The sequence below is a fragment of the Apodemus sylvaticus genome, chromosome 6 (genome assembly GCF_947179515.1).
Source record: "Apodemus sylvaticus chromosome 6, mApoSyl1.1, whole genome shotgun sequence".
Taxonomy (NCBI): Eukaryota; Metazoa; Chordata; class Mammalia; order Rodentia; family Muridae; genus Apodemus; species Apodemus sylvaticus.
Genome location: NC_067477.1, coordinates 121,037,148 through 121,065,064, shown reverse-complemented (window position 1 = coordinate 121,065,064; position 27,917 = coordinate 121,037,148). Strand labels below are relative to the sequence as shown.

General features: G+C 40.6%; 1 protein-coding gene across 7 annotated transcripts in view; it reads right to left on the bottom strand.

Moving 5' to 3' along the window:
- Ltbp1 (latent transforming growth factor beta binding protein 1) overlaps positions 1–27,917 on the bottom strand; it is a 397,974-nt gene that overhangs the window by 29,749 nt on the left and 340,308 nt on the right. For all 7 annotated transcript variants that reach the window (XM_052186373.1, XM_052186374.1, XM_052186375.1 and 4 more), the window contains 4 exons: positions 13,892–14,017; positions 10,044–10,187; positions 2,434–2,613; positions 1,184–1,270 (listed from right to left, as the gene is read on the bottom strand). In XM_052186373.1, coding sequence (XP_052042333.1) covers positions 1,184–1,270; positions 2,434–2,613; positions 10,044–10,187; positions 13,892–14,017 — 537 coding nt within the window. The remainder of the gene's footprint in view (positions 1–1,183; positions 1,271–2,433; positions 2,614–10,043; positions 10,188–13,891; positions 14,018–27,917) is intronic.

The window sequence follows — 27,917 nt, the reverse complement described above, 5'->3', positions numbered from 1 at the left end:
CAAAGGATGAGTAAGACAATCTTTAAAAAGGATTTGGGACATTCTGAGATTGTCTATTCAGAGCTCATATAATCTAGTTCTCCTTTTGAAGAGTGCCAAGTCCACGAAAGACCTGTTCAACTTTACACAAGTGGAAAACGGAAGAGCCAAGCAGAGAACATGTGGCTGTGTGTGTCTGAATCCTGTCCTCTTCCAGATTTTATCTATAAGAGAGGATGGCTTTATAACAAAACTGAGGTTCATAACATGAAGTGAAATTTAACTTCATTCCTGTAAAATATAGTATGTGATATTTATGAGCTTGAAAACCATTCAATATATACTGCAGACCAAGTCTCCTAATCCAGTTGGACTAAATCATAGATGAATTTTAAAAACACAAATGGAATTTCTTATTCAGCTACTGAATTAGTCTATACTGTTCAAATACTAGCTTTCCAAAAATGGATGAATAATAAAAACCATTTTCATAGTTTCTTTTCCAGCCACTTTCCAGTTTTCAATATTAAACTATAATGGAAAAAAAACTACCTTATATATAATAGATAATAATAATATTTCTAACATGTGACTGTCAAAAGTCAGTCAATGAGAAAATGTTTATATATATAAATATTCACTAGAATATATAGGTAATATGCAGTGCTAAAGATATAAAACAGCTACTTATGTTTTCCCATTTTTCAATCTTCATCATGAATCTGCAGCCATTAGCAAAATATTGTAGGAAAAGTAGGACAGGCTATTAAAAAAGCTAGAAGCTTAGCTTCTTAGCTAATCATAAAGGGTGATATGATAAACATACATGTTCATGGTTTATATAATTTGGAGAGTATGTCTAGGGTGAAAGAATACATCCTGACTATAACATTTTGTGGTCATTAGTTAGGCACCTATTATTTGATTGAAAGCTCCTTGCACTTCTGAAAACATTCCTGTTTCAGAGATGAACAGCTGGAAACTCAAGGTTCACTGACCCCTCAAAGGACACAAAGCCTCTGCTCTTCTGACCTCAAATCACAGGTTTGTCCAGCATCCACAAAAACCTTCCTCCAGGGCTGGAATAAAGGGCTTAGCCACCAGTTTCCATGGCCCAACAGAACTCTACCACTGCGTAACCCACGCCAGGCTCCCAGTGGAGTGACTGACACGTGTTGGAAACTTGTGCGCATTTGACTCTGACCTTTGTAGTTCTCACCACCGGTGTCGTAAGAGGATTCTCCAGCAGGGACAAAGCCTTTCCCTCTGGGGCACATTTCCGTGAACTCAGCTGATTTTAAGAGAGACAAAACCAAATTAAACAATGAGTTGAAAAGGGAAACAAAGATTCACTATTCCCTCAAGTGATGGTTTGTAATCCAGCTGCATCTTCTCAGACTCAGAAACTTTAAAACACGAAATCCAGTGTGGTCTCAAAAGCATGGGTTAGGTGAGAAGACATCCAGTGACTTCAGAAGTTGTTTGTTTCTCTGTTTTTTGAGACAGGGCCTTACTGTACAGTCCCAGATAGCCTATGATTTTCTAGGCAGTCCAACCTAGCCTTGAATTCACAGAGATCTGCCTGCCTCTGCCTCCTGGGTACTTGAATTAAGGGTATGCACCTCCATGCTTGGCAATGCAGCATATCTTTTTTAAACTTCCCACTTCACCCATGTTTTATTTTATATCATGACTTCTCTTTTGCACTACTGTGGTAGCTACTGCCTTGAGGGTTCAGTAAGAGATCATGAAGCAAAATTTTGGCTTACATACACAAGCTGTACTGATTGATAATTCTGTCGTCAGTACAGAATAAGATGAATCTGGAGATCTAAGGGATGGCTCATCATTAAGTGCTCCTTAACCAGGGGGACAGAAGTTCAGATTCCAGCACCATCCTAGCAATCTGGGTGTTCTACCTATGTCTGTGACTCCAGCTCCAAGGAGGAGGTGTCTTCTAGCTTAGCTGAGAGAGCTTGAGTCTAAGGTTCAGGGAGAGACTCTGCCTCAAAAGCATAGGCACAAAATGATGGAGAGGACCTGGTTCCAAGCACACAAATGGGTACATTCATCTGCACATGAGATTCTCTCTCTCTCTCTCTCTCTCTCTCTCTCTCTCTCTCACACACACACACACACACACACACACACAAATAAATAAATAAGATGGTTCTTATTCTAAACAAAATAAACCTGAATTATCTTTCACAGCATCTGCAAAGCCTGATTCTAAAAGCACATCCTGTGACAGACAGAATTTAAGAATTCATAAGGAGATGGGACGAGGGCTCAGTTCGGCTTGGGTGGAGGTCACGAGAGGACAGATTAATGAGAGTCATGAAGACAGTGAATGCTAATTCCGGATTTCAAAGCCATAACCAAAAGATTCTCATTCCCAGGCCCATGAAGACCAAGTGGCCAGGCAGTGTGGACTCGCCAGTGAGTAGATCTTACCAGTTCCCTGGACTGGGCAAGGGAAGATCTCACAGTTGTCTCCCCAGCCAGCACCGGATGTGCAGCAGCATTCTTGTTTGGTGACGTTGGGGGCCAGCACATTATCACAGAGACTGGCGTCATTGAGGTTATAATAGCACTCTTTCTTCTCTTCCCTGGGCTGACGATCCACACCTGAATCTAAAGAGTGCAGAGAAAGAGTATTGGTGGGACCATAATGTAAAATCCATCACAGGACAGAGATCAAGAGCATATGCCCCTTACATGTCCTTGACACCAGGCCATTTTCCACCATCAGTCAGATCCTCCTACTTTAACACAAAAACGCACTTGAGTCCTGAATTTTGGTTAGTTTCTAATACACTCCAGAGTGTAAATCTGTCAAAACCATTTCCTTTTACGTTAACCAATTACTTTTTTTCTTGTAAATTTGGCTGTGAGCACAGTTTCCATATCTGCTTTTGTGCCAACCTGGGGCTATTCTTTACAGCTAGCTGTAACACCTACTTAAATCACTGAAATTTTCCCCATCTTGGGATGAGAGATCTGGGGCCACACGTAATATGATTAACCCTTCTGCAGTTATTTGGACCGACCATGCCCCTAGTCAGTTCTGATAAGTGCACAGTGGAAGATAGATAGAAAATTAATGTGGTAACCTGGAGCCTCTAAAACAACCATCATCACTGACAACCTCGTTAAAAATGATGTAACTATATAGCTTAGAAGGAAGCTGTGAGCTGTAGCAAAGTTACAGTGTAAGACTTCAAGTGTGGGCTCAGAATTCATAAGATTCTGCTTATGACTTCTGAAGGAAAACATTCTAACAGATTCGTTTTCTCTATGACAATATACCTACAGGGTGATATGAAAGACCGGAAATGATAAAAAACAAAGTCTACTCATTTTCAGAAAATAAATCTAAAGAATATCAATCAGAGTTGAATTGTCTACATATCCTTGATCAGCATATTGTGACAGGGCTTGGAGAGTAATTTCTTCAGCTAAGTGCTTTAGAGTCCAAATGATTGACTACGGTCCAGATGTATTTTATTAATTGTAGTTTTTATGTAATACTGCACAAAATAAGAATGAACCAAGGCTACCATGGTTCCTTAGCACATTGTTGGTGCAATGTTTTCATTAGAATCCTAACATTTCTAAATATTAGGTCCAAAGAAACCACATAAGAGCATACTGACCAGTGAGGAGGAGGCTAAGAACCCAACACAGTCTTGCATGCTTTTCAAGTTGGTAGGTCCTGATATAAGGGACATTTATTTTCACGGCTGTTTCCTATGTACTGGTCTTGTCAAGGTCAAGTTGATCATGAACTTGGATAATACACTCAGCAGTTTAAGGCCATTTCTAAAGCAAGAGTTCATTAAATGCCACCAGGATTTTGCCTGATGCCAACTGCCTGCCTTCCTCATATGAAACACACAAAGACTCAAACAGAAATCCACGCTACTCTCCCAGCAGAATACCGACAAGAACACCAAAGAGCCTTCTAGAACTTTATCTGATGACTCTCTCTTGGGCAGATTTTGGGCTTGGACTTTGAATTAGTGCAGACAGTGGGTGATTCTCCAACAAAGACCAAGAGTCTAGAAGAAGAATAAGATGCAGATTCCTATGTGCCAGTTATGAAGTGGTTTCAGATTGGGTATGCTGTGTATGTGTGTATGAGAGAGAGAGAGATTGGAGGGAAAGAGAGAAGAGAGAGAAAGACAGAGAAAGAGCTCGGTAAACCCACCTCCCTGCTAAACCCGCTTCCTTCACATGTATGCACAGCATGGACTTTTATTTTACCTGTTTTGATGGAAGGCATCTTTGTTAGAAGGGCTCCAAGTTTTAGGAACAGAGTTATTAGGGAAAAGTAAGAATACCTATTTTAAATCATTATTAAATCAATTCCAGAAACCTTATAGGAAAATTTACAAAGGTTTCTCACAATATTTTCAATACATTTCAATGTTACTATTCAATTTTATTCACTTATTTTATTCAGCAAGCCTAAAAATGGGAGCTATAAAGCAATGTATTAAAAATATAAATCAGGAAAGCAACAGTTTTATAGATGAAATCTATAGTTTATGCCTAAAAGAAAATTCAATAATATTTTCCTTATGTGCAAAGTTAGAGTATGCCTGATTATTTTAAATAAGTAATATTATATAGAAGATCCCCAATGTTGATAATAAAAAAGCAGGGTTCATTTTAAATCAAAGCATGACAAATTATACATATATATGCATATATAATTTATATATGTGTATATAGTAAACATTGTTTTGTTCTCTTTTTCTTTTTCAGCAAGCCTAAAAATGGGAGCTATAAAGCAATGTATTAAAAATATAAATCAGGAAAGCAACAGTTTTATAGATGAAATCTATAGTTTATGCCTAAAAGAAAATTCAATAATATTTTCCTTATGTGCAAAGTTAGAGTATGCCTGATTATTTTAAATAAGTAATATTATATAGAAGATCCCCAATGTTGATAATAAAAAAGCAGGGTTCATTTTAAATCAAAGCATTTAAAAAATTAAATCATTTTTTGTGTCTTGTCTTGCACTGGAAAAAGGTACAGAGATTATTACATAAGAAAAATGATCAACAATACAATTGTATTATTCAGCTTTTTCCCAAATCCTGCTTTTATTTTCTTTCCAAGCTGTTTGAGAGTTCAGTGTTTACACAGCTGAAATGGAGAGTCAAGCAAGCCTTCATCCATGTTGGATGGAAACGCAAATTCTTTTCAAAAAAATGGTCCACAAAGGTCATTTTGGGAAAAAATATATTCAACATCCTCATCTTCCTGACCTTCAAACAGTCAACTTCCTTGGGCATTTTTCCATTGGAGGAAACATCTCTGATCAGTGTGTGTGTGTGTGTGTGTGTGTGTATGTGTGTACATATATGTATGTATACATATGTATACATATACATACTTACACATAAGGTTTTTTTTTTTTTTTTAAATCCTGTGAGTTTAGCCCTTTGTTGCCAGGAGTAGACAGATTCCATTGGAAAAGTCAAATCAATGACTGTGACAAGTGTTAGGAGGGAAAAGAAAGGCAGCTCCCTTTCTTACAGACTTTGTCAGTAAAAGTGCCCATGCCATATCGCATGCAAACAACGTCTAAGAAACACTACGCTGCCTCTGGTATTTTGGAATTTGATTTTTCTCATTTGTATTTGTTACCTTACCTATCCTTAGTGTATGAAAATCAATTTGCACATCTTCATCCTAGCAGTATGTATGGTGATAACAAAAATACTGCTATGTCAAAACGACATTTTTACACTGACGATTCTCTCTGGTTTTGGTGGCAGAGATCTATAGGACATGTATGCTAGGTAAGTGTTCTGCCACTGAACCACACCCCAAGCCTCAGGTGGTTCTGTTTGGAATGAAGTGTTACTAAAGCTGTTTCACATGAGACACAGCTAATCATAGGATGAGGCAGGTAATAGCATCCTCACCTTCTGAGGCAGAAAACCCAGTGGGCACTGAGTGTCCAACACCTTGGGATGTTACGTCTTAGCATAACAAGTTTCCTGGGTTTGCTCTGATTTTCCTTTGATTTTATTCTCTTTGAGATAAATGAGGAGAGGGTACAGACAACCTTTCCTGCTGTGGTCATCTCTACAGCCTCCTATGTCATGAACATGACCCTCTGCTCTGCACCAGAAGTGGCCGCTATGCTTGGGACCACTCTTGTGGCTCGTCTGACGAACGCATGCATGTTCACTTATAAAGGCTGTCTCCTTCTTTCTCTTTCCCACACACATCTGATCCTAGAGTCTGTGGATGGCGTGAGATGATCTACGTGTTTCTACTTCGTTTGTTTAAAGTGGAGATGGCTCTTTGCATTCCCTTTCCCTTGCATTTACAGCATATTCTAAAGGTCTTCATGGGCTCTGCTTACACAGTCACTACTCTAAGGGTCTTCAAGAGCCAACCTTCTCCAAACCCCTTAGAGACAGTTGATCACAGTGGCCAAAGAGTAATGCGGCAGAGGAATATGCATAGAGTTGCCAATGCTGTACTTGCTTGTGGTCCTGAAGGGATCTATTTATCAAGCTCTGTAGAATGGCAGTGTTCAATAAAGGACTCCCAAAAGAATGATCCAGGAAACTCGATCCTCTTTTCTAGTTTGAAAGTGACTCTAATAGTTGGTTGCTAGCATCTGCCTCTGTATTTGTAAGTCTCTAGCAGGGCCCCTCTGGAGACAACCATTGCATGCTCCTTTTGGTATACACTTCTTGTCGTCCTTAGTAGTGTCCGGGTTTGTTGACTGTTTATAGGATGAATCCCCAGGTAGGGCAGTCTCTTGGTGGCCTTTACCTCAGCCCCTGCTGCACACATTCTCTCCCTTATTGCTCCTGTGAGTATTTTGTTCCCTTTCTTAGAGGAACCAAAGCACCCTTACTTAAGTTCTCCTTCTTCTTGAGTTTCCTGTGCTGAGTGAATTGTAACTTGTTTATTTTGAGCTTTTGGGCTAACTTCCACTTATTAGTGAGTGTATACCATGTGTGTGATCTTTTGTGATTGAGTTGCCTCGCTCAGGATGACACTTTCTAGTTCCATCCATTTGCCTAAGAATTTCATAAATTCATTGTTTTTAATAGTTGAATAGTACTCATTGTGTATATATGTCACAGTTTCTGTATCCATTCCTCTGTTGAGGGACATCTGGGTTCTTTCCAGCTTCTGGCTATTATAAATAAGTCAGCAATGAACATAGTGGAGCATGTGTCCTTATTACATGTAGGAGCATCTTCTGGGTGTATGCCCAGGAGTGGTATAGCTGGGTCAGCATGTAGTACTATGTCTAATTTTCTGAAGAATTGCCAAACTGATTTCCAAAGTGGTTTTACCAGCCTGCAATCCCATCAACAATGGAGAAGTGTTCCTTTTTCCCCACATCCTCTCCAGTATCTACTGTCCAGAGGCAGATGCTAGCAACCAACTATTGGACTGGGCATGGGGGTCCCCAATGGAGGAGCTGGAGGATGTTAGGGAGGAGCTGAAGGGGTTTACAGCCCTATGGGAAGAACAATGATTTCAGCCACCCAGATGCCCCAAGACTCCCAAGGACTGAACCATCAACCAAGGGGCTCACATGGTTCCAGCCAAAAATGTGGCAGAGGAAGGCCTTGTTGGACATCAGTGGGAGGAATGGTCCTTGGTCAGGTAAAGGCTCAACAGAGGCCCCAACAAAGGGAAACAGAGAGGGGGAGGTGGGAGTGTGTTGGGTGGAGGGGCATATACATGGAGGCAAGGGGAGGGAGGAGGGGTTGGGGGTCTTTGGGGAGGGGGGAAACTGGGAAAGGTTTTACCATGGCAATATAAATGAAGATGATATTCAATAAAAAAAAAAGAAAATGACTCTAGACATTCTTGTTTTAAATCCCCTCATATTTTTGAGAGTAAGGCAGCTCTATGTCATATTTCATGACATCGGAATAATGGAATTTAAGAGATGCACACACAATAGTTTTCCTAGTTTCCTCACTCAAAAACTTGCAGAATTTCGGGCAGTGGTGGCACACGCCTGTAATCCCAGCACTTAGGAGACAGAGGCAGGCAGATTTCTGAATTTGAGGCCAGTCTGGTCTTCAAAGTGAGTTCCAGGACAGCCAGGGCTACACAGGGAAATCCTGTCTCGAAAAACAAAAGTAAAAACAAAAACAAAACAAAACAAAACAAAAAAAAAGAAAACTTGCAGAATGAGGAGAAAGGTGTGACTTGTTTTTGAAAGTGGGATTCAGGAGAGGACTGTGGAGAATTCCACGAAGTAGCTGACAATAGGAATGTGGAGAAAAGAGTAAGACTTCCAAAAGGAGGTACATCGAGATGTGAAAGATAAATATGGCATCTAGAAAGCAAGGCTCGAAATAAATAATTTAAGAAAATACACCAACACAGGTTACTTTCTGTTCTGTTTCTATGACACAAGATGCTTTCTAGGTAGCTGAGGCTGGCCTCAAACTTATATCCTCCTGCCTTACCTTCCTAAGTATTGGCACCACGGGGATATACCACCAGAAGTTCTACCCAAAGAGATTGAGGTGATGGGGTCTCTGGTCAGCAAGCTATGTGTGATGGGCTGGAGAGTCTACAGCTGGGCATTATCCACATCTAAGTCATAGTGCAAACAACAGGTTGAATAAGGCTATCAGAGAAGGCTGCCTGGCAGAAATGACATCTGAACCTAGTTTTAGAAAGACAGATTAAGATTTTTTTAAAAGCCCCAAATTAAAGTATGATTAGGGCATAAAAAGCAAACTGTCTCTGTATTTGTGTGGGCAGAATGGAGTGAGGTGGAAGGGGGTCTACAGAAAGAGTTTTACCTCAGAGACTAGGATACCTCGTAATTCTATAGAATGATGGATGAACCTGAGAGATAAAGATGGTACTGAAATGTATTAACAGGTATGCAGTGGTAAGCCAGGTGATGGGTATAAATATCCTTGCATGGATACTGGAATACTAAATTATCTGAGGACCTTGTATTTAGAAAGCATGGGCTAAGTTGTCAGATTTTTTTTTCTGATGGAGACCTTAGAAGACACTAGAAATATGATGCCCAAAACATTGGCCATAAAAAACCTGCAGCACTCCTCATGGATTTGGGCTTTATGTTGTAGGCTGTGGTGGGTGATTAATTTGTCAGTTCTCTATTTCAATACATGCAGTGACAACATAGACTAAATCAGACGTTAAACAAATGTAAATATGGCAACTCTCTAGGCCAACTTCTGGAAAAATTCTCAAGAATTCCAAGTGGAAGTCTTTGTAGACCCATATGTTGCTGTTAATTTAGAGAAGTGTCAGGGTAAGTTTCCCCATGGGCCAAGAAAGAAGGGTTATGCAACTTAGTGAGATGAAATCATGTTAAACACTAACTGATAGCTTTCTGGGTCTTAGATAATTCTCAGCAAATATCCTCATCATTTTGAATCCTTTACACGGTGTTTCTGGGTTGGAAAGAACACTAGAGGTCATTTAACCAAAAATGTCATCACCTGCACTCTTATTTTACTGATAAGGCACAATAAGAATAAGACATGGAAACAACCTGTGCTCGATAGTTTTATGTCATATGACGTAAGCTGAAGCCATTTATGAGGATGGAACCTCAATTAATAAAATACCTCCATAGGATCAGCCTACTGTAAGCAAGCCTGTAGGGCATTTTCTAGTGAATGAGAGCCGAGGACCCAGCCCATTGAGAGCAGGGACACTCCTGGGCTAGTGGTCAAGGGTTCTGTAAGAAATCAGGCTGAGAAAGCCGTGGGGAGTAAGCACGTAAGTAGCACCCCTCCGTGGCCTTTGCACTGTCTCCTGTCTCCAGGTTTCTTCCTGTCCTGACTTCCCTCAGTGATGGAAATGTGTAAGTTGAAATAAACCCTTTCCTCCCCAGGTTGCTTTGGTCATGGCATTTGTCACAACTCACGACAATATTACTCTAACTAAGGCACTCCCAGAAGCAGGATTGTGTTGGGACATGTCCTGTCTCACCTCCAGAAGCCTAAACCTGGGTCAACCCCATCCCGAGAGACACCCTCCAATCCCTGCCCAGTACCACTGGAACCTACCTTCAGTGATCCGAGAGCGACACTGCCCAGTCATGGGACTGTACTCCTGGTTCTCATCGGCACACACACACAGGAAGGACCCTTCCACGTTTTCACAGAAAGCTTCCCCACATACACCACTGAGCAGCTCACATTCGTTCACATCTGGAAAAGGCAGCACAGACCAAGTAAGGCATGTGCCTCTCTCCTGACAGCACTTTACCAGCTGTGCCAAGGCTGGCCATGGTTGCTGGAAACAAGTAGCTAGCTCTCCAGTGAGCCCTCAGCCTCATCCTTCCCGGGGAAGGACCGCTGCAGGCAGAGCTGCACAATTTGGTCTGGACGAAAATACAAGGACAAGGTTCTAAACTCCAACTCTAGCTTTAAGGAACAGCCTGGAGTCTCACTGGGAGCACACTGGGAGCCCCTGGACTATCTAACCTTGTCTTCCTCATTTGTCAGCATATTGAACCCATAAATGACCCAAAGTTCTACACCTGAATCTTTTGTTTTTTGTTTTTGAGACAAGCTTTCTCTGGTCTGAAACTCACTCTGTGGACCAGGCTGGCCTCAAACTCATGATCCACCTGCTTTTGCCTCTTGAGTGCTGGGATTAAAGGTATGTACTACGACCACCTGGTCACACTTCTTATTTCAAGGAAAACCCAGAAGCACGGGCACTCTGGCAATCAAAACTTAGATTTAAAATGTAAGGTTTTAAAAAACATACCTACATGTCTGGTATACATTTCAGCCTAAATTAACAAGAGACATTGGATTGCAGGGCACAAATGAATATTCATTAGGACACAGTAATCATTCAGGTGAAACCAATTGGTCCAATAACTAACAACCAATAACCTTGTCTTTTCTTATGCTGTTGATGTCCACAGTGCAACCTTGGTGAATGTTCCCTTTGTCTATTCTTAAATCCATATAATTAAAGCAAAGTCAAAAGATCTGTTTAACACAAATCCATCATTCATACCCCCCAAAGAAAGGCTATTTATCCATTTGACTTTGTCCTAGAGTACCATTTGCCTTTCTGCTCCTAATATGTTTGACTGGTGACCTCTTCAGTCAGCAAAGTACCTGACTTGACTGAAATATTCACAGCTCTGCTACATTAACATGCATAAACACCAGCTTTCAGGAGAATACCATGAGAATCTTTCAAAGTTTAAAAATGTAATTCTCCAACTCTTCCAGAAGGGGGAAGATCTTTTTGTTACTTGTATACCTCGGGTTTTTTGGGGGGGAGAGAGGGGAAGGTTTATGGAGCTTGTAGTTGTAGAACATTGCCTAACTTTTCCATTTCACTTTGTCAATAGACAGATATAAACCCAATAACCTGAGTTTCACTTATAAAATGATACAGTACTATAAAGCAAAGTAGAATGGAAACATTTATCAACATGGTCATAATTTCCATCAGAAAGGCTGACTAGAAATTGGCCAGTCCACAGTTATTATTTTTAGCTATATAATATCAAATGAAAATTCTACTTTAGAGCTCATACTATCAGCATGGCTATTGCAGCATCTCCCACCAGACTCCATTCATTTGACCAATATGTATGCTTTAGCTTATGGACACAGGCCAGGTCCTCAGGGATCCTATATGGGAGTGTAATCTTGGGGGCAGGTAGGCCCAGCTACCCCTTCATACAAGTTAGAGTCAAGTCAGGGAAATTATTAAGAAAACCCCACAAGCTTCAGAGGGTAGTGGGGATTAAAGGGAGAGTTTCACAGAAACATGGGATACTGATTCTTCCATGCAGGGGTGTATTAGAAAAATATCACATGAATCCAGATCCAGATGATGAACAAATGAGGGGGAATGGGGACAAGCCCAAGTAGAAGAAACAACACAACCAGAGACTGGACACAAGATTGAGACGCTGTACAGAATTCCTTGAGGAGACGTGCATAGAGTATGTACTCAGTTACTATCTCTTTTAAAACATTTATTATTACTTTATTATTTCATGTATGTGGATCTCTTGCTTTTGTGCATGTCTATGCAGCATGTAGATGCCTAGTGCCCCGAGAAGTCATTAGGAATGTCAAAACTCACCATGTAGGTACTGAGAACTGAGTCTATGTCCTCTAGAAGAGCAGTCAGTGCTTTTAACCACAGAGTCACCTCTCTAGTTAATATTTCTTAAACAATAATAAGAAACAAAAAAAAATAGTATCTGTTGAGCGTCAAAATAACAGACAATGCCTCTTCTGTCAAGGTGGTGTTCTTTGTGCCAGACTGGAAAATCAATATGGGTCAGGTGCACTTATTAGTCTCATTAGCGTGAACAGTAAGCAGGTGCTTTAGAGCTCTGTGGAGTCAACATCTGGTATTTCAACATTAAACAATTAAACAAATCAGAAAAGGGGACATTTTGAACAACATTTGAAATGTAAACAAATAAAATATCCAATAAAAAAAGAAAATTATTAAACAGCAAAGACTAAAATTTTATGCCCAGGGGAGATTAACCCTGGTGGAAAGAGCAAGTGGCAGCTGAAGAGATGACCAGTGACAACCGCAAGCGGCCTCATGTTGCTCGCACATGAATCTGAGGAAGTGCGAAGCTAGGAAGATAAGTAGGGGTCACAGCAAGGGCTGGGAGTGAAAAATATAAGCAAATGCCTCTATTACTCATTTATTTTATTGGGTTGAACATTGTCAGTCCTCCCATATCTTATGTATATCCTTTACCACTAAACTACATCCTTAGCCTTCTGCTTGTTTATTTATTTGTTTGTTACATTTTTGGGGTTGGAAGCAGGGTCTTGTTGTCACTCAAGCTCGCCTTCACCTACTGGAAAACCTCTGGCTCCATCCCCCAGAAGAGCTGTGATTATAAGTCCGTGCTCCCAGGCCCGGCAGCATCCATGAAGCAGTACCATAGGATCATCCTAGCTGTATTGTTAAGCAGCTGTGTTTCCTTGTAATTCTTGAATAGTAACATGTGGTTTTTGATTAACTGTTGTTTATGCAAATTTGTGAGAACGACACTACTGCTTCCTAAATAATTTTCTGTAATTAGGGATTAACTGAATTTCCATAATTAATACCAGAGAAGCAGTTAGGAGCACTATAATCAAGTCTCTGGGACATTTTGCTGTCCAGGTCAGGTCTGGATGGTAAATGAACTGATGCTTGACTGGCAAATGGTCAAAGCAAGCAGGCAAGTCACTGTCCTCGCCTTGAATGTCACCCGCCTTGTGGCAAGCAGGGCTCTTTTTCTCTATTCAGAAGAATAAACAAAAAGATGCAATAATCTGTGAAGTTGGAAATTCTCTAGTCCCTTCCCTTCCCCGTGAAAGCGTGTTTCATAACAAGTTTGCAGAAATCACAGCTGATCAGAGTATGAAATATGAGCTCTCTTCCGCGAGCTTGTGTTGGACATGGATGACATGCGAGCTTTTCCAGCCCTGTCTCTCCTGTAAGAGTTGTATAACTGGAAGCGCTGTCACACTGGTGTATTCCTGGAAGCAGAAGCTCATGCCAGCACCTTCCCTCAACACACTGTTTAAGGAGGCGCCTGTCAAAGTCACGCAAGCTGTTTTATGCGGCAGGCTTCATCATGGTGGACTTCACAGATCCACACCCAGTTAGGTGTAAGCAGATGCCCTTTAACAAGAGCTTAAAAAAACATATTTCTTTCTTAATGTCTCTAATCCACTTCAGAGGCCAAAGGACATATCATTTTCACAATCTCAAATTGTAGGATAAAAATGAAACCACAGTGAAAAATTTCCTGCTTAAATTTGCCCACTTTTGATAGCGTTCATTTCATTTGGAAAAGACATATGAAACACAATGATGTGAGGGGGGGGGTAAGACAAAACAAAAAACAAAAACTCACCCACACACCCTTGCCCATCCTGTGGGGCTTGAAAGCCCTGATAACAGAGGCAGCGGAAAGAGCCGGCTGTGTTGTCACAGAAGCCATGACTGTCACACACAGTGTTGTTAACACACTCATCAATATCTGCAAAAAAGATATTGAACATCAGACAGGAAATGAACACAGACTGACAAACACCAGGTATGGAATGGATAAGCAAAGGTGCCCCGTACAGCAGGGTTAAACAGGAGGATCATGTTTACACAGACAGAACTTCGAAAACATCGCACATGTTAATCAAATGTTTTGATGAAAATGGTTTAGTTGCTAAAATACCAGAGTCTATGAGAAAACACTGACTTTTCCGCAGGAAATATTTTCACACTGAAATGGCTGCCACGATTAGCCATGGTCAGTATTTCCTAAATGGTTTCAAGTCTTTATTTTCAAAGACAGCTTTATTTTCCTACAGTGTAAAGTGCTGTCTGTCGCCTCTTAAGGCTTTTCCCTTTTGGGTTGGTATGTTGTCATTATAATGGGCTTCTTGATAACAAGGCCAGTAAGTGTATCTCATTCTTTGTTCATATCTGCCCTCTCGTTACCCTCTCCCGAGTCTCCTGTCCTATCCCCAGTTACTCTCCTACTTCCATTTCTTTAAAGAAATATATAGATTCCGCATAGGAAAGAAAACAGCTGATATTTTTCTTTCTAAGCCTGGCTTATTTTAGGTAACATGACTAACTCCAGCTCCCACCTATTCCTGAAAATGACATTCTTCCTTTTTATAGCTGAATAAAACTCTACTGTATATATGATCCATATCGCCTTCCATTCATCTGTTGACAGACAACTAGGCTGACTGTGTGACTTGGCCACTGCAAACAGTGCTGCAATAAAAGTGGCTATTGCCCATCCACGCAGTATATGAATACGGATATGTCAAAGTATGTTGTGTGTTGACTTAGGGTCCTATGGGTATATAAGGAGTCATTATATCTTGGTCATATAGTAGTTACTTACTTGCACGTGGATGAGAGTTTTCCCTGTATGTGTGTATGTGCACCATTTGGATGCAGTGCCCACAGAGGCCAGAAGAGGGCATCAGGCTTCCTGAACCTGCAGTTGCTCGTGGTTTTGAGTTACCATGTGAGTTCTGGGAGTTGAACTCGGGTCTTCTGATAGAGCAACTGTGCTCTTAACACTGAACTATCTCTCCAGCCCCCTCAATGCAGTTTATGTGCTACTTTTTTAGGATATAGTAAATGCTAAAAAGAGCTCCAACTGTGCAGTTGTAGGATGGAAGAAACAATGGTTTACTCAATCCTGTTAATAACTATGACTTAGTCTAAGAGAGACTCTGATGAGCCAGGCTGCCTTAGTTACTCATGGGGAAAATTATGTGCCATTGGGTTACATCTTCTCAAGATCCAAAAACGCCAGTTAAATGACAGCATTATCTGCATGAGAACTCAGAGTAGCCTTGTGCTTCTCTCACATTAATTAACATGTTCGTATAAAATGTCTTCATTATTCATACAACAGATGTCTGGCTATGGTGCTCTAACAATTACTGCGAGGATTCCACAAGCATGCACAAAGCACTAACATGGGAACATAAAATGTTTGAAATACCTGATACGGGTCAACATTTACCAGCATTACCATTCCTCATGACCAATGATATACAATCTCCCTACCTTTGTCCCACTAAAACGCAGCAACTGGGAGGAGGCACCCCTTGCATCTGATCCACAGATCAGCCTCTACTGACATCTAAGTCTGGTGAGCACACATACCTGGGAGTACCTTGCCATGCTCAAGAGCATTACCATTGGTCCATCTCCCATGGCCTTTGGGTGGACACCTGCCAGAGCTCAGAATTCCTGGGAATCCCCCATGTGCTCCCACTAGAGCCCCAGTCCTCGGAAGTGAATGATAAGGCTTCATCTTCAACTATAATCCTTTCTCCAAGTACACTTCTTATTCTTCATTATTTTTACTTGATTTTCTACAGCCATCTTAATCAAGCCTAACAGCTTTATTTAAACAGAACATAAACCCTCTTCCTGACATGGGTGAGAATTTTCTCTCTTTTCCATTCCTGCTTTTCATCTATCTTGCCTTCCTGACTTGAACTGAAAACCCAGTGCAATTATTTCACATCTAAACCAGCAACTCTTCCTCATGGCATCTAATGCAGCAAGTTGATTGGGCTGCTCTGAATGCCCACAATGCTCTGAATGCTGGGATTATAGCTAGTTTGCAGGTTGTAAGGGGAGGAGGGATTCTATTATCCTGCTACTGACTTAACACAAAAGCCACTGCTAATGTTGGACTTCCTGAAGTGGGCATCTGTCAAAGAGATCATGTTCTTTGCACTGCAGTCTTTTGGGGGCTGGATGCTGAGCCATTTACATGCTGATGGATTCTCAGTCTCCCTCAAAGCTTGAGCTCAGCCCTGGTGAAACATTTACCTAATACCAAATAGACATGGCAGTAACACATGAACTTGCTATCACCACACTTCACACATCAGCTCCATTTCCCCTATGCACCTTTCTTTAGCACTTCTAACCAGACATCCCTACCAGGAATCTTAATGTCAACGCTTCTTGAACTCCCTCTGCTGCCTAACCCACCCTCTTACTTTCTTGATACTCCTTGCACTCTGGTTGACTTCCCTATCTCCAGTCTTGCGCCTCCCCATGACCCACTCTCTACCATCTTCTCATTGTTAGACGACAAGGCTTCCTTCACCTGGCTCCTGGCTACATAGCAGATGCATGATAGCAAGTGTCAGAAAACCTTCTCAATTTGAACTCCAGCCCTGTGGATAAACTTGAACAAGGTCTCGCCAACCTTAAAATGGTATAACCTCCTTGCTTGCTTGATTCTTCCACTTCTAGTTCTTCTCAGAAACTCATGCTGATCGTTCTGGAGTCAGCCTAAGGGGCATTTCCATCATAGCACCTCTCTCAACTACTCCAGAGACGGATATCAGGCCATTTCGCTTTTTTCTATGCCTGTATCAGGCTTGAAGGGTTAGAGAACCTTCAATACACCCTCACCATCAACTTCATTCTCTACTAAAATGAGAGGAAAAGAGTGAATTCAGTTACATGAAATCTACTGGATTCTCAATCCAGATTCTTAAAGTTAGATACATCTTGCTTTCCTTGTTATTGATTTCATGCCATTCCAACAGATGATGGCCTCCCATGACTGCTCACCAGCACAGGAACTGAATAACTAGCCGGGAGGAGAATGAGCCCCAAGCTGGCTATGAATTACTGGGCGTCTTGCAGACTCAGTTTACTGTAACAATGATTCACCAAGCAAGTTTAGATGAGTAATGTTTTGGATTGGAATGAATAGGAAAAGGGAATGTGACGTGCCTGCTGGAGACTAGCTGTTCAACAATTAATATTTTATAAAAATGATATAATGCAACGCTGCACTTTCTTGTTTTCAACAGTGAGGTGAGGTAATGGCTTAACTGAAGGACAGCACTGGTTTCACTTCTCAGAAGGGCCAGGCAAGAGCTAGCTCTCCTACTACGCTAGGCCCTCAGATCTTTGTTTCAATTCTTTAATGTCCTACATACAAATATTTCACTTTCTTGATATTGTGAGGTCGCAAATATACTTTTCCCTCTTCTCTCTGGATAGTTGAACATCATCCTGTTTTGCTAAGGTTGACTTTGAAATCTGGGACTAATCTTCAAGGTCTCTAAATATCATATTTTCTTTGCCTAATGTCAAAATTTCGACATCAGTTTTCCTTATTGATCTGGTAAGGGCCATGCCAGAAATTATCACTAGTAATACTATCCCCAAAGCCAGTAAAATGTTGGAGTTGCCTGCTCAGTCCTCATCCCACACGTATGAGGCATATCCTCACAAGAACTGCTAATTTCTCATATTACTCTGCTCTTAATATTTTTTACTGAAAAATGGAACAGTAAATATTGATATTTCAATGTAAATGAAGTCAAGATATAATGATACCTACAAGGCCAGTGGGTCACTAAACTGAACCGCCCCCCCCCCCAAAAAAAACCCTCTAAATAGTAGAAGGATAAACAGAACCCAGTTCAGGATGCCTAGACCTCACAGCACCTGTATTAGAGGTTGTGAACATGTCGATGGCTGACAAGCCCATACTTTGGAGGTCTTGAGGGTTAGCCTGTTTTGTACATTCGCAAGTTTTACAATTTTTACAATGAATATATTCTCTTAATTGCCGAAAAGTTTTCCCAAAAACTTATGTGGTAAAACAGAACTCCAATATCCCTTCCTTTCTGCATGACACTTACTAAAGGTCACCCATTCTTCATTTCCTCACTTTGGTAAAATGAACAATGAAATCAGGGAGAAAACAATGCGAGATTTAATGTAATTTTCTTAAGAGAATGGGTCAGGCAGCTTATATACAGACCAAGAAATTAAAACTGTCTTCAAAGACCTTGACAGTGAAAGTCATAACAAAAGCAAATGGTCCTACTAGGTGTCATATTCAGAAAAGAATATGTGCATCACAGGAAAGGTGCACTTCTGTCTACTTCATTAGGAAAGTGGTTTGGTCTTCTTTCAGACAAATTCTTCCATTTTGTTTTGTTTTCAATCATGAAGGAAAAAACCTTGTTTTCTCAGGCTCTTACTATCTGTGTTTTGTAGATTCTTCTGCTCTCTACTTCCAAGAGAGACTTATCTACCAACTAGGAGAAAAGTCTCACAGATGAGCCACTCTCCTGTGTCTGAATGCTCTATCAAGGAAGATGACAAGGATGGGATTCCAGCAAGGACAGTAATGTTAATGGGAGTGCCATTTGAGGTGCTCAGCTGTTTACAAAATCTCCACAGTGATTGCAATGTTGGGAAGGAGAAGTCTACTTGCTAGCAGGGCATTTTAAGACAAATTATATTGTTCATCCTGACTTTAAGATGATTTGGGTTTTATCTAGATTGTCCTCATCCTAAGAACCAGAAAACTGAGTCCTGGAGAGGAAAGTGACTTCAGTCAAGTGACAAAGACAGTTAGTGGGAGAGATTGGCAAATGGCTGGTCCTTGTTAGGAATCATCTTCTAAATCTATACTGAAGACTCTGTTCAACATCTGGGCGATAAAATGTTACTCCTGTGTAATGAATAGAAGCACCACACTATAAGCCGACGAACATAATGGAGCATGCTCACTGCAAAGACAGAAATCAAACAATGCTGCCCACCACTCGCTGGCATCCCTTGCTAACTTAAAGTTTTAGAAGGATCTCTTGTCCTCAAACAGAGGTACCATCATACTGAAACCTAGAAACCGGAGCATACTAGGTTCCAAAGATGTTTATCAAAGAGACTTCTGGAAAAACACACACCAGGATCTAATGGTGTGCTAGCCTCAGGAAGACACAGGCTGCTATCTAGCATGAATATTCTTCTATCTTTTCATCAGAAGGAAATGACTCACTCTTTCAGCTGAGATCTTCCTGATCACCTGCAATCAGTTTAATATTTGGTGCCAGGATTTTAGGAAACAGTCACATAAAGGGGCCTTGTATTAAAGAGACATAGAGCTTCTGCTTAGAAGAACCGCAGACCTCACACTCTTTCTTGAAAGGAGTAGAGGTCGACCAGAAGACAGTAAGCCCCAGCCAAGAAGTGGAACTGAAAGATGTTAGCATAATGTCTGCCCGAAGGAATTCGAAAATGGCATGGCCGCTAGCCCAAAGGAGATTAAGGTCTTTCTCACAGCATAGAGGGAAGCCAGCAGTGAGCAGGAGATGAGCACAAGGCCCAAAAATGAAATAAAATTTAGCCAATAGGAAATTAAAAACTGAATTTGGAGAGCATCCAGACAATACAATAGGATATTGTAGAACCTTTCTAAAAAGGTCCACTGAGGTCTGGCAATATCCACAGGGCTGGAGAATATGGTCCTTATGTGTTATGGATAATAATTTAGTTCTGGGAAATGGGAGAGCCAGAAAAACAGCAAAAAACCAACGTCTTTGTGTAGTCTGACTTCCATGCCAATAGAAGAATGAGAGAAGGGAAAGAGAAAAAATGTGAGGGATCATGATGGCAAAATCTATTTGAAGCAGCCTAAGATAAGTAATAAGAAATGACAGGGGCCAGAAATTCTAGAAAATAAAGCTGGCTAATAAGAAACCTTCCTGTACCCTTCCCCAACCCAGCTCAGAGCTTACTTAAGTGATTCTTTAAAAATTGCCAGGACTAGACTCCTACTTGATTTCTGTAAGCAGTTTTCAGGTCCAGAGAACCTTCTAATATTGTTCAGCCATGACAGACTACACTGATTCCTCAGTTATAGTGACAGACATCAAAAACAAATCTTAAAATCACAAATATAATCCTGATAATTAAACCCAGTGGTTCTCAACTTTCCTAATACTATGACCCTTTAATAAAGTTCCCCATATTATAGTGACCCTCCAACCATAAAATTATTTCATTGGTACTTCATAACTATAGTTTTGCTACTGTTTAGAATCATAATGTAAATATCTGATATGCACATGGTCTCAGGCAATCCTGTGAAAGCATCATTTGACACCCCCACCCCCAACAGGGTTGTGACCCACAGGTTGAGAACATCTGATCTAATCCAAAAAAAAAAAAAACAGGGAAGATTTCCTTGACTCTCTCCACATCTAATGCCCATGTCCTCTTGGTTTATCTCTTGTTTACATCTTCACTCTCTTCTCTGTGCGCCAGCCTTGTCTGGGGTTTCACCATCTCACACCTAGCTTACTGCAAGGGCCTCCTAACTTAGAGTATTGTCTGTCACTCAATAGGAAGATAGATTTATTATTCATGGTAACACAATGATTTAGCTTCTCAAAATAGTCTGTCAAGTAACTTTCTGCTTCTTGTGGTTTGAATAGGATGTGCCCCTTCCCTCAAGATTCATATGTTAAACTCTTCACCCCAGCCCATGGTGCCTCTTAGGAAGTTCTAGTAACTTGAAGGAATGGGCCTACCTGGAGAAAATTAGTCACAAGCAAAGAAAGGTCCTTGAAAGTATTTAGCCTATATCTGCTTACTGTTTCTTTCTCTCTGCTTCCTGTCAACCACAAGGTAGAAATCTCTTCCACTGCATGCTCCTACCCCCATCATGTTCAAAAGCTCAGGTGCCTGGGGCCAAGTGGCCATTCACCCCAGAAACCATGAGCTAAAATGGTTTAGCTAATGGTTTAGCTAATCTCTACTTCTACAAGTTGGTTGTGTCCAGCATTCCATTGGTACAATACACACCTCTTCAGTGCTTCTCCGTGTGTAACAGTAAGACGGGTTTTACAGCATGGCTTCGGAACTCATCCATACTTAGGTTCTAAAGTACTTATTTTCCCAGCTGACTCCCCTTCCTCTGCATTCTCTACCCCTCCCTCCTCTCCCACCACTGGATGCTTAAGAACCAGCATTTCCCAGTAGGCATTCATCATCTTACAAAATAACAAAGAGCCTCTTTCAACCATACACCCTCCCAGAGAACCGCATTTCCCAGCCTCTGTAGCAGTTATGGTGTTTGGTGTTTTTACGCAAGCTGTTTCTGCTCCTTCCAGTTTCATTTCCTCTAGGACTCATTCTGTCTCTGAGAATCTACCAAAGGGACCGAGGATAAGATTACCAATTTCTCAAATACAAAGGCTCTTTCCTTGGTGGTCATCTTCACATCACACTGGGCAGTACCTGATGCAGCTGAAAACCATCTGAGTTTTTGAGGTCTTTTCCTTCATTGGTTTCCATTATTTTCTATGTTTTTAAGTTTCACCTCCATCTTTGGGCCACTCCTTAGTCTTAATTATTTGATGTGTACACATTAATGTTTCTCGAGCTCAGTCTTAGTTTATCTTTTGTTCTCATTCTATGCCACATTTTCATTCTCTCATCCATCCTAACAGCTGAAAATGTCGCCTGCATCTGACGACTGTTAGTTATCTCCAGCCTAGGCTTTCCAGAAAAGTATGCTACTGTGATGCAACTGACACCAGACATGCCCACAGCTATTTAATCCACAAGTCTAGTTTAGCAGTATGTATTCAAATCACTCTTGATCTGTCTTGTTTCATTTTTTGCCATGTCAGCAAATAGTGACAGCATATATCAGAGTGTACAGCCAAGCAACAGTCCTTCCCTGACAAGAGACAAAGTAGGCAAAGGAATGGTGCATTTAGAGACAAGAGAGCACTTTAAAAGAATCCAAAAGCCAATCCACTATGAAGATCTGACAGTTCTATATTTAGTTCTGTTGTCTGAGGATATGCAAATTTTAAATGGGCAAACTGAAGAAGCTGACTAATTCCCACAATACTAACCAATGATTATACAATATCTCTTCTCAATTACTTATACATAATGACTCTCAATTACTTATACATAAGCAAACAAATTATTGGATGTATAGAAGATTTGAACAACACAATTTACAAACTAGCCCTAACTGGTATAGTTATGCTCAACTACCTAATACACATTTGATCCTAGGTCTATGTCCTATGCCTTGACAAAATACTTAGAAGAAAGGCAGCTTGGGTAGGAAAAGATTCAGTTATCTTAAAGACAGACTATAGTCCATCACTAAGGGAAGTCATGGCGGTAACTCAAGGCAACAGATTGATAGATGGATTTGAAGGAGAAACTATGGAGGACTTCTGCTTACTGGCTTGCTCTCCATGCCTCACTCAGCCTGAATCTTTTTCTAATACAACGCAGGCCCACTTGCCTAGGGGTAGCACTGCCTAGAGCGGGCTTGTCAATCGAACATCAATCATTAATCAAGAAAATGCCCCACAGACATGCCTACAGGCAATATGATGAAGGCATTTCTTAGCGAAGGTTCCTCTTCCCAGAGAATCCTATCTGTGTCAAATTGACAAAAGCTACCCAGCACTGTATATAAGGAACATTTCCTGAAGTTGATGATTTCTTATGCCATAACATACTCAAAGATTATAAGTCAATTAGAGTGTGTTCTCGAGCATATTGAGGTAGACATAAATAACAAACGTAGCTAGAATACCCCCAAATGTCTAGAGCTTTAGCAACTTATTTCTGAACAGTTCACCAACAGAAGGGGGAAATGGTAATGGTCTTCACAATATTTTCTGGATGATAAAATACAAAATATCAAGACTTCAAAGTCATTCTTAGGAGGAAATGTATATCTATAAATACATGTATTAGAAAAGACTGTTGAGAAGCCAGTGGTTTGAGGATGCATTCTAATAGCTGGAAAATGAAGTCAAAACACACCTAAAGGAGATAAATAGAGGTAGCAGTAAACATACAAGCAGAAAAATAAGTAAGCAGAAAGCAAAGAATGATGAAAAAAGCTCCTCTCCTGCAAAGACTAGTGCCCGTAGGAAGACTAGCTGCTCAAGAGCATTGTCCAGACTTACACTACTCAATAAAAACAAAAGCACATAGCTCTACATCTGATAGAGAAGGCAACTATGGTCTCTCTTGTTCCAATGGACTTGAAAGTTTACCTAAAATCAATGATTCCCTTGAAAAACAGCTGACTAAAAATTTCACAAAAAGTTGAATATAAATACAATTTAGCTATTAAATATCCATCAAGTGAAATTAAAAGAAAATCTCTAACACACACACACTCCCAACTATAGTTAACCTCACTTGTGAACTCATCTAAAAATTAAGACTAATTTTTTGTAAACTTTCCCAGAACCAACAAAAGAGATGATTGTATTAGCTTTTCTTGTTGCTGTAACAGAATATCTGACATTACTGTCTCAAAGGCAGTAGAATTCTCTTAAGGTTAAGGTTTCGGCCAATCTAGCCCATTTGTGTTTGGTTTCATAAGCTTGGAGAGAGCAACATGGTGGCAGGAGCATGGATGTGAAGGCTATTCATCTTCTGGTGGTCAGATAACCAAAAGGGCAGTACTGGAAGGGGCCAAGGCAAACCAGAGTGGCATCTTTTCCCAGGTACACTCAACATCCTATATTTTTAAGAACTTTCAAAACAGTACCATTAGCACTGGACGACACCGTCAACATGTGTGTCTCTTTCAGACACTTTATCTGCAAACCCTAACAGATTTCTCAAACTCAACTTGAGCATAGAACAATCATGGCTCCACAAATTCACAAGGACATTCAGAGGAAGGACAATCAATAGCTACCCTTTTTTTATGGGCGCCAATGCTAATAACCTGGAGAAAAATTACTAATTTGCTTACAGTGATATGTGAAAAAGGACTCCTCATAATGATGGTTGGAGTTTATTATAGCAACGTATATTTTCCTTAAATAAAATTAAAGATGATCATATGAATGACAGTGCACCATCTTGGCCCATTACACAGAAACCATGTGTGCAGAACAGGGAAGTGACTACACCGATGTCTTCTGTAGTACTAGGAACCAATTCTTATTTCATAGCTCATGCCAACTTCAAACTCACAAATTCTCCTGCCTCTGCCATTTGGAGGTGTGGATTGTAGGCATGGTGCTATGTTCAGCTGCCAGCAAGGACTCATGAGCTGTTCAGCATTAGTCCTTACCACGGAAATAGAAAAGGACACTATGTGCCATCTGCTTAAAAGTGGGACTAACTAGACTTTGGAAGGAATCACATACCAATCACTGACAAGGGGTGGATTTGCAACTTTAATGCTTTGCTGGCCTAGGTGCAAACTGGTATTCTTAAAATGTGAATGGTTAATACCAATTGTGAACTTGAGAGGTTCTAGAATCACCAAGGAGCCAAGCTTCTGGGCATACCAGCGAGGGGTTATCAAATGAAGTTCTTGTTCACTGGAATCCATTCCAAGACTTGCTTTGTTTTGTTCCAACTGCAAAATAGAGTCTAGCTGTTTTTGTTTGCTTAAAACAAAACAACCCAGAATAAGACAACACGTTTAACACACTGTGCCTCGGGGCTTTAACTGTTTTTTCAGTAAGACCTACTACACTTCATGGGTACTATATGACGGGAGTTGCCCCTGTCCCCAGGCAACTATGTGTTCTAATAGAAAATGATGGAGCAAATATTATGGAATGATTTTATCAGTGTCTTGATGAATATATTACTGTGGCCATAGCTATATAATCAGAGTAGATAGAAACTGTAATATTATAGGATGTGGAGTTAGATACAGTAACCGTTCAGGAGAGGCAGTTCCTAGGTTATTCATTTGGAGACGCTGAAGCTGAGGCAGAACTCTGCGAGTCACCTGCTCATCCTGAGAGTCGCTCCCAACCCTGGGCCCTTCCCTACGCCACTTACTCTTTCAGATATTTAAAAGTAAACACAGTTGGAAAAAGGTCTTTTACATAAAGGCAAAATATGAAATTCCTGAGGTTTTTAACTTTGTGTGTTTTTCTTTAAACACCCAAAAAAGTCGTAATTTTAAGCATTCAAATCATCCCCTCCTTCCCATCCCTAGTAAGCTAAAGACAAAGAAGAGGGATAAATAACCGCCTATTTCTGTCTCAACCAAAGGAGGTCAGGAATGAGCGTTCTCATGAATGAAGTCTTGAAGGCTCACTTAAAAAAAAAAAAGAAAAGAAAAACCGAAAAAGCACTCATCAAGATTACATTTCAAATCATACCGACAAGCTCATTCCACGAATGACCAAGAGAGCAGGGGAAGTGGTCTGACCCTAATGGTTTTCCTCATTGAGGGAGCTTGCGAAGCTTAAGCCATGTATCTGGAAAGGTCATTTGTGTTATTAAATAGCTTGGAACGCATGCACTCTGTGCTTGGCAATGATCTTCCTGTTGGAGACTAGAACTGCAGCGTAGAGCTAGGGGGCACAGCCTGGGGAAGGAAGCACAGGTAGGCCAAATGTCTGTCTGGGTCCAATAAAACCTTGATATTTCATATAAAAAAAAACCCAAAATTGAGTATCTGAAATGATGAAGAAAAAAATTAAGTTCACAAAATAAGATGTTTTTAACGACATAAGACTTTTTGTTTTTGTCTATAATGAGACAGCATTTCCCTTTGGCTTACCAAAAACTTGTGGAAATCCTCCTGTATCAGTCTTTAGCGTGCTGGGATTATAGTTGTATGAACTCTCATACCAACTTATTTTCTTTCCACACACAGACACACAGACACACACACACACACACACACACAGAAAACAAAATAAAACAACAACAAAACCGCACCCATATCCTACATTGTCTCCACTGCCTGTGTTTTTCCCAAGAAATAATATATTTCTGAATGTAAAAGCACATTTTCCATTTTCTTCCTATTTCTTTCCACCAAATCTAAGATAATATCATACAAAAACTAGAAAAGTGATTGAAAGGGAAGGGGCATGAGAAGAAATTAGATTTGCTACAGAAAAATATTTCTTAAAATCTAAAAGAAATCATAAGAAGTCATAAATATAAGACCATTTTTCTATCCTGTGGGCACTAGAGGTTAACGATCATAAGTTTATTATCACATAAAGGATGATGACAGAAAATGGAGAGTTTAGGTCCCACTGTAAACTATATGCCTGCTGCTCAGAGAAAGTTCTCTCAAGAACACCAGAAAACAGCAGATATCTTCTTTCTCGGTTCCCACAAGAGACAGAACATGTGGACTAGACATGTGCATTTTTATGAAGTTTTATCAATGCAGTAGTAACTTGTCTTAACTCATCTATTAGTAGACATCCATGTCTCCCCTGAATTAATTTAATAGCTTTACACTTTCATGCTACCCTACTTTGAGAACATCAAGACCCTATTCTAAAATCTGAGCCACACTGTGCATTTTGTTTTCCTACACCACTGCCTATGCTAAGCGGCCAGCATGGAGTGGGAGAAAGCCCTCAGCATAGGCCAAGCATATCAAACCCCGAAGGCACCATAAAGATGGCCAAAGAAATTTCTTTTCTTTTCCTTTTTTTTTAAACTACTCTAATTTTTCTCTTTCTGTATTCCAGTAGAAAGCTAAGAAGGATCAATTTTTAAACCACAGAAAATAGACAGTATACCTCTAGAAATAATAGCCTCAGTGCTTCAGGGCAAGATAGCAGAGTGCTGGGTGGAACCACACTAGCCACTGAGACACAAAAGCAATGTGAAGCGACAAGCGTTTAGAGGGTGAATGGGAGAGCTGGGCTCATTACATGGAATTCCTGAAGAACATAGAAAGTGAAGGATTAAAGCAGATAATGTAGAAATCAATTACTATTCTCCACTGTCCATGACTTTAACTTTGAAGACAGTAACCCGTCAATATGTAGCCCTAGACCTAGAACTTCCTGACAGTTTCACTCACAAACACACAATCTGTGTGATCCATAGTCTGTAAGTAGCAGTAATACAAAATGAACATGGTTTAAATGTTCCTTCTCCTACATAACAAAGCAAACAAATGACAGTGACTAAAGTATCCATGTAAGAAGCACTGATGTGGTAATGGCTGCCAACACACACCCAGCTCATATAGGTAGCATGCTCCGTATTATTATCCAGGGGACATTAGGTCGTGCTGCCTTAATAACTTACCCAGTCCACACTGCTAAGACGAAACAGGTGGTCAACTTAACACTGTCAGATTCCTCAACTGAACTCTCCAGTCACTTCTGTGTCTGACCATTGCTCAGGCTTTACAGAACAAGGGAGACTTTGCCAATGTGCATGGCACACTTGGCTTAGGGTGGTTTCATTACAAAGGTTTCCTAATACAGGATGGATTAAAGACAACCCTCCCTCCACCATCCAGTCACGAAATACTGACTGTCCCCTAACTATTTCCTGAGGTGTACACACCACAGGGCAAAACTGAAAAACAGCCCCGAGAGTCTGGCAATGGCAGTGATCAGAGCAACACACGTGACTGTAGAATAGGGTGGCACTGGGAGAAGAAAACGCAAAACTGAGAGAGGAATCCACATTCACTAAGGTTGAGGAAGTCTAGGAAAAGAGGTTCCAAAGGTGTTCTGGGAGGATACGGTATTCGTATAAAGATTCCAGGAAGGAGAGACGGGGCTCTCCATATTCCTCATCAGTGTTATAAATGTCCTCATAGCTGCAGCCCAAAGCACACCAAC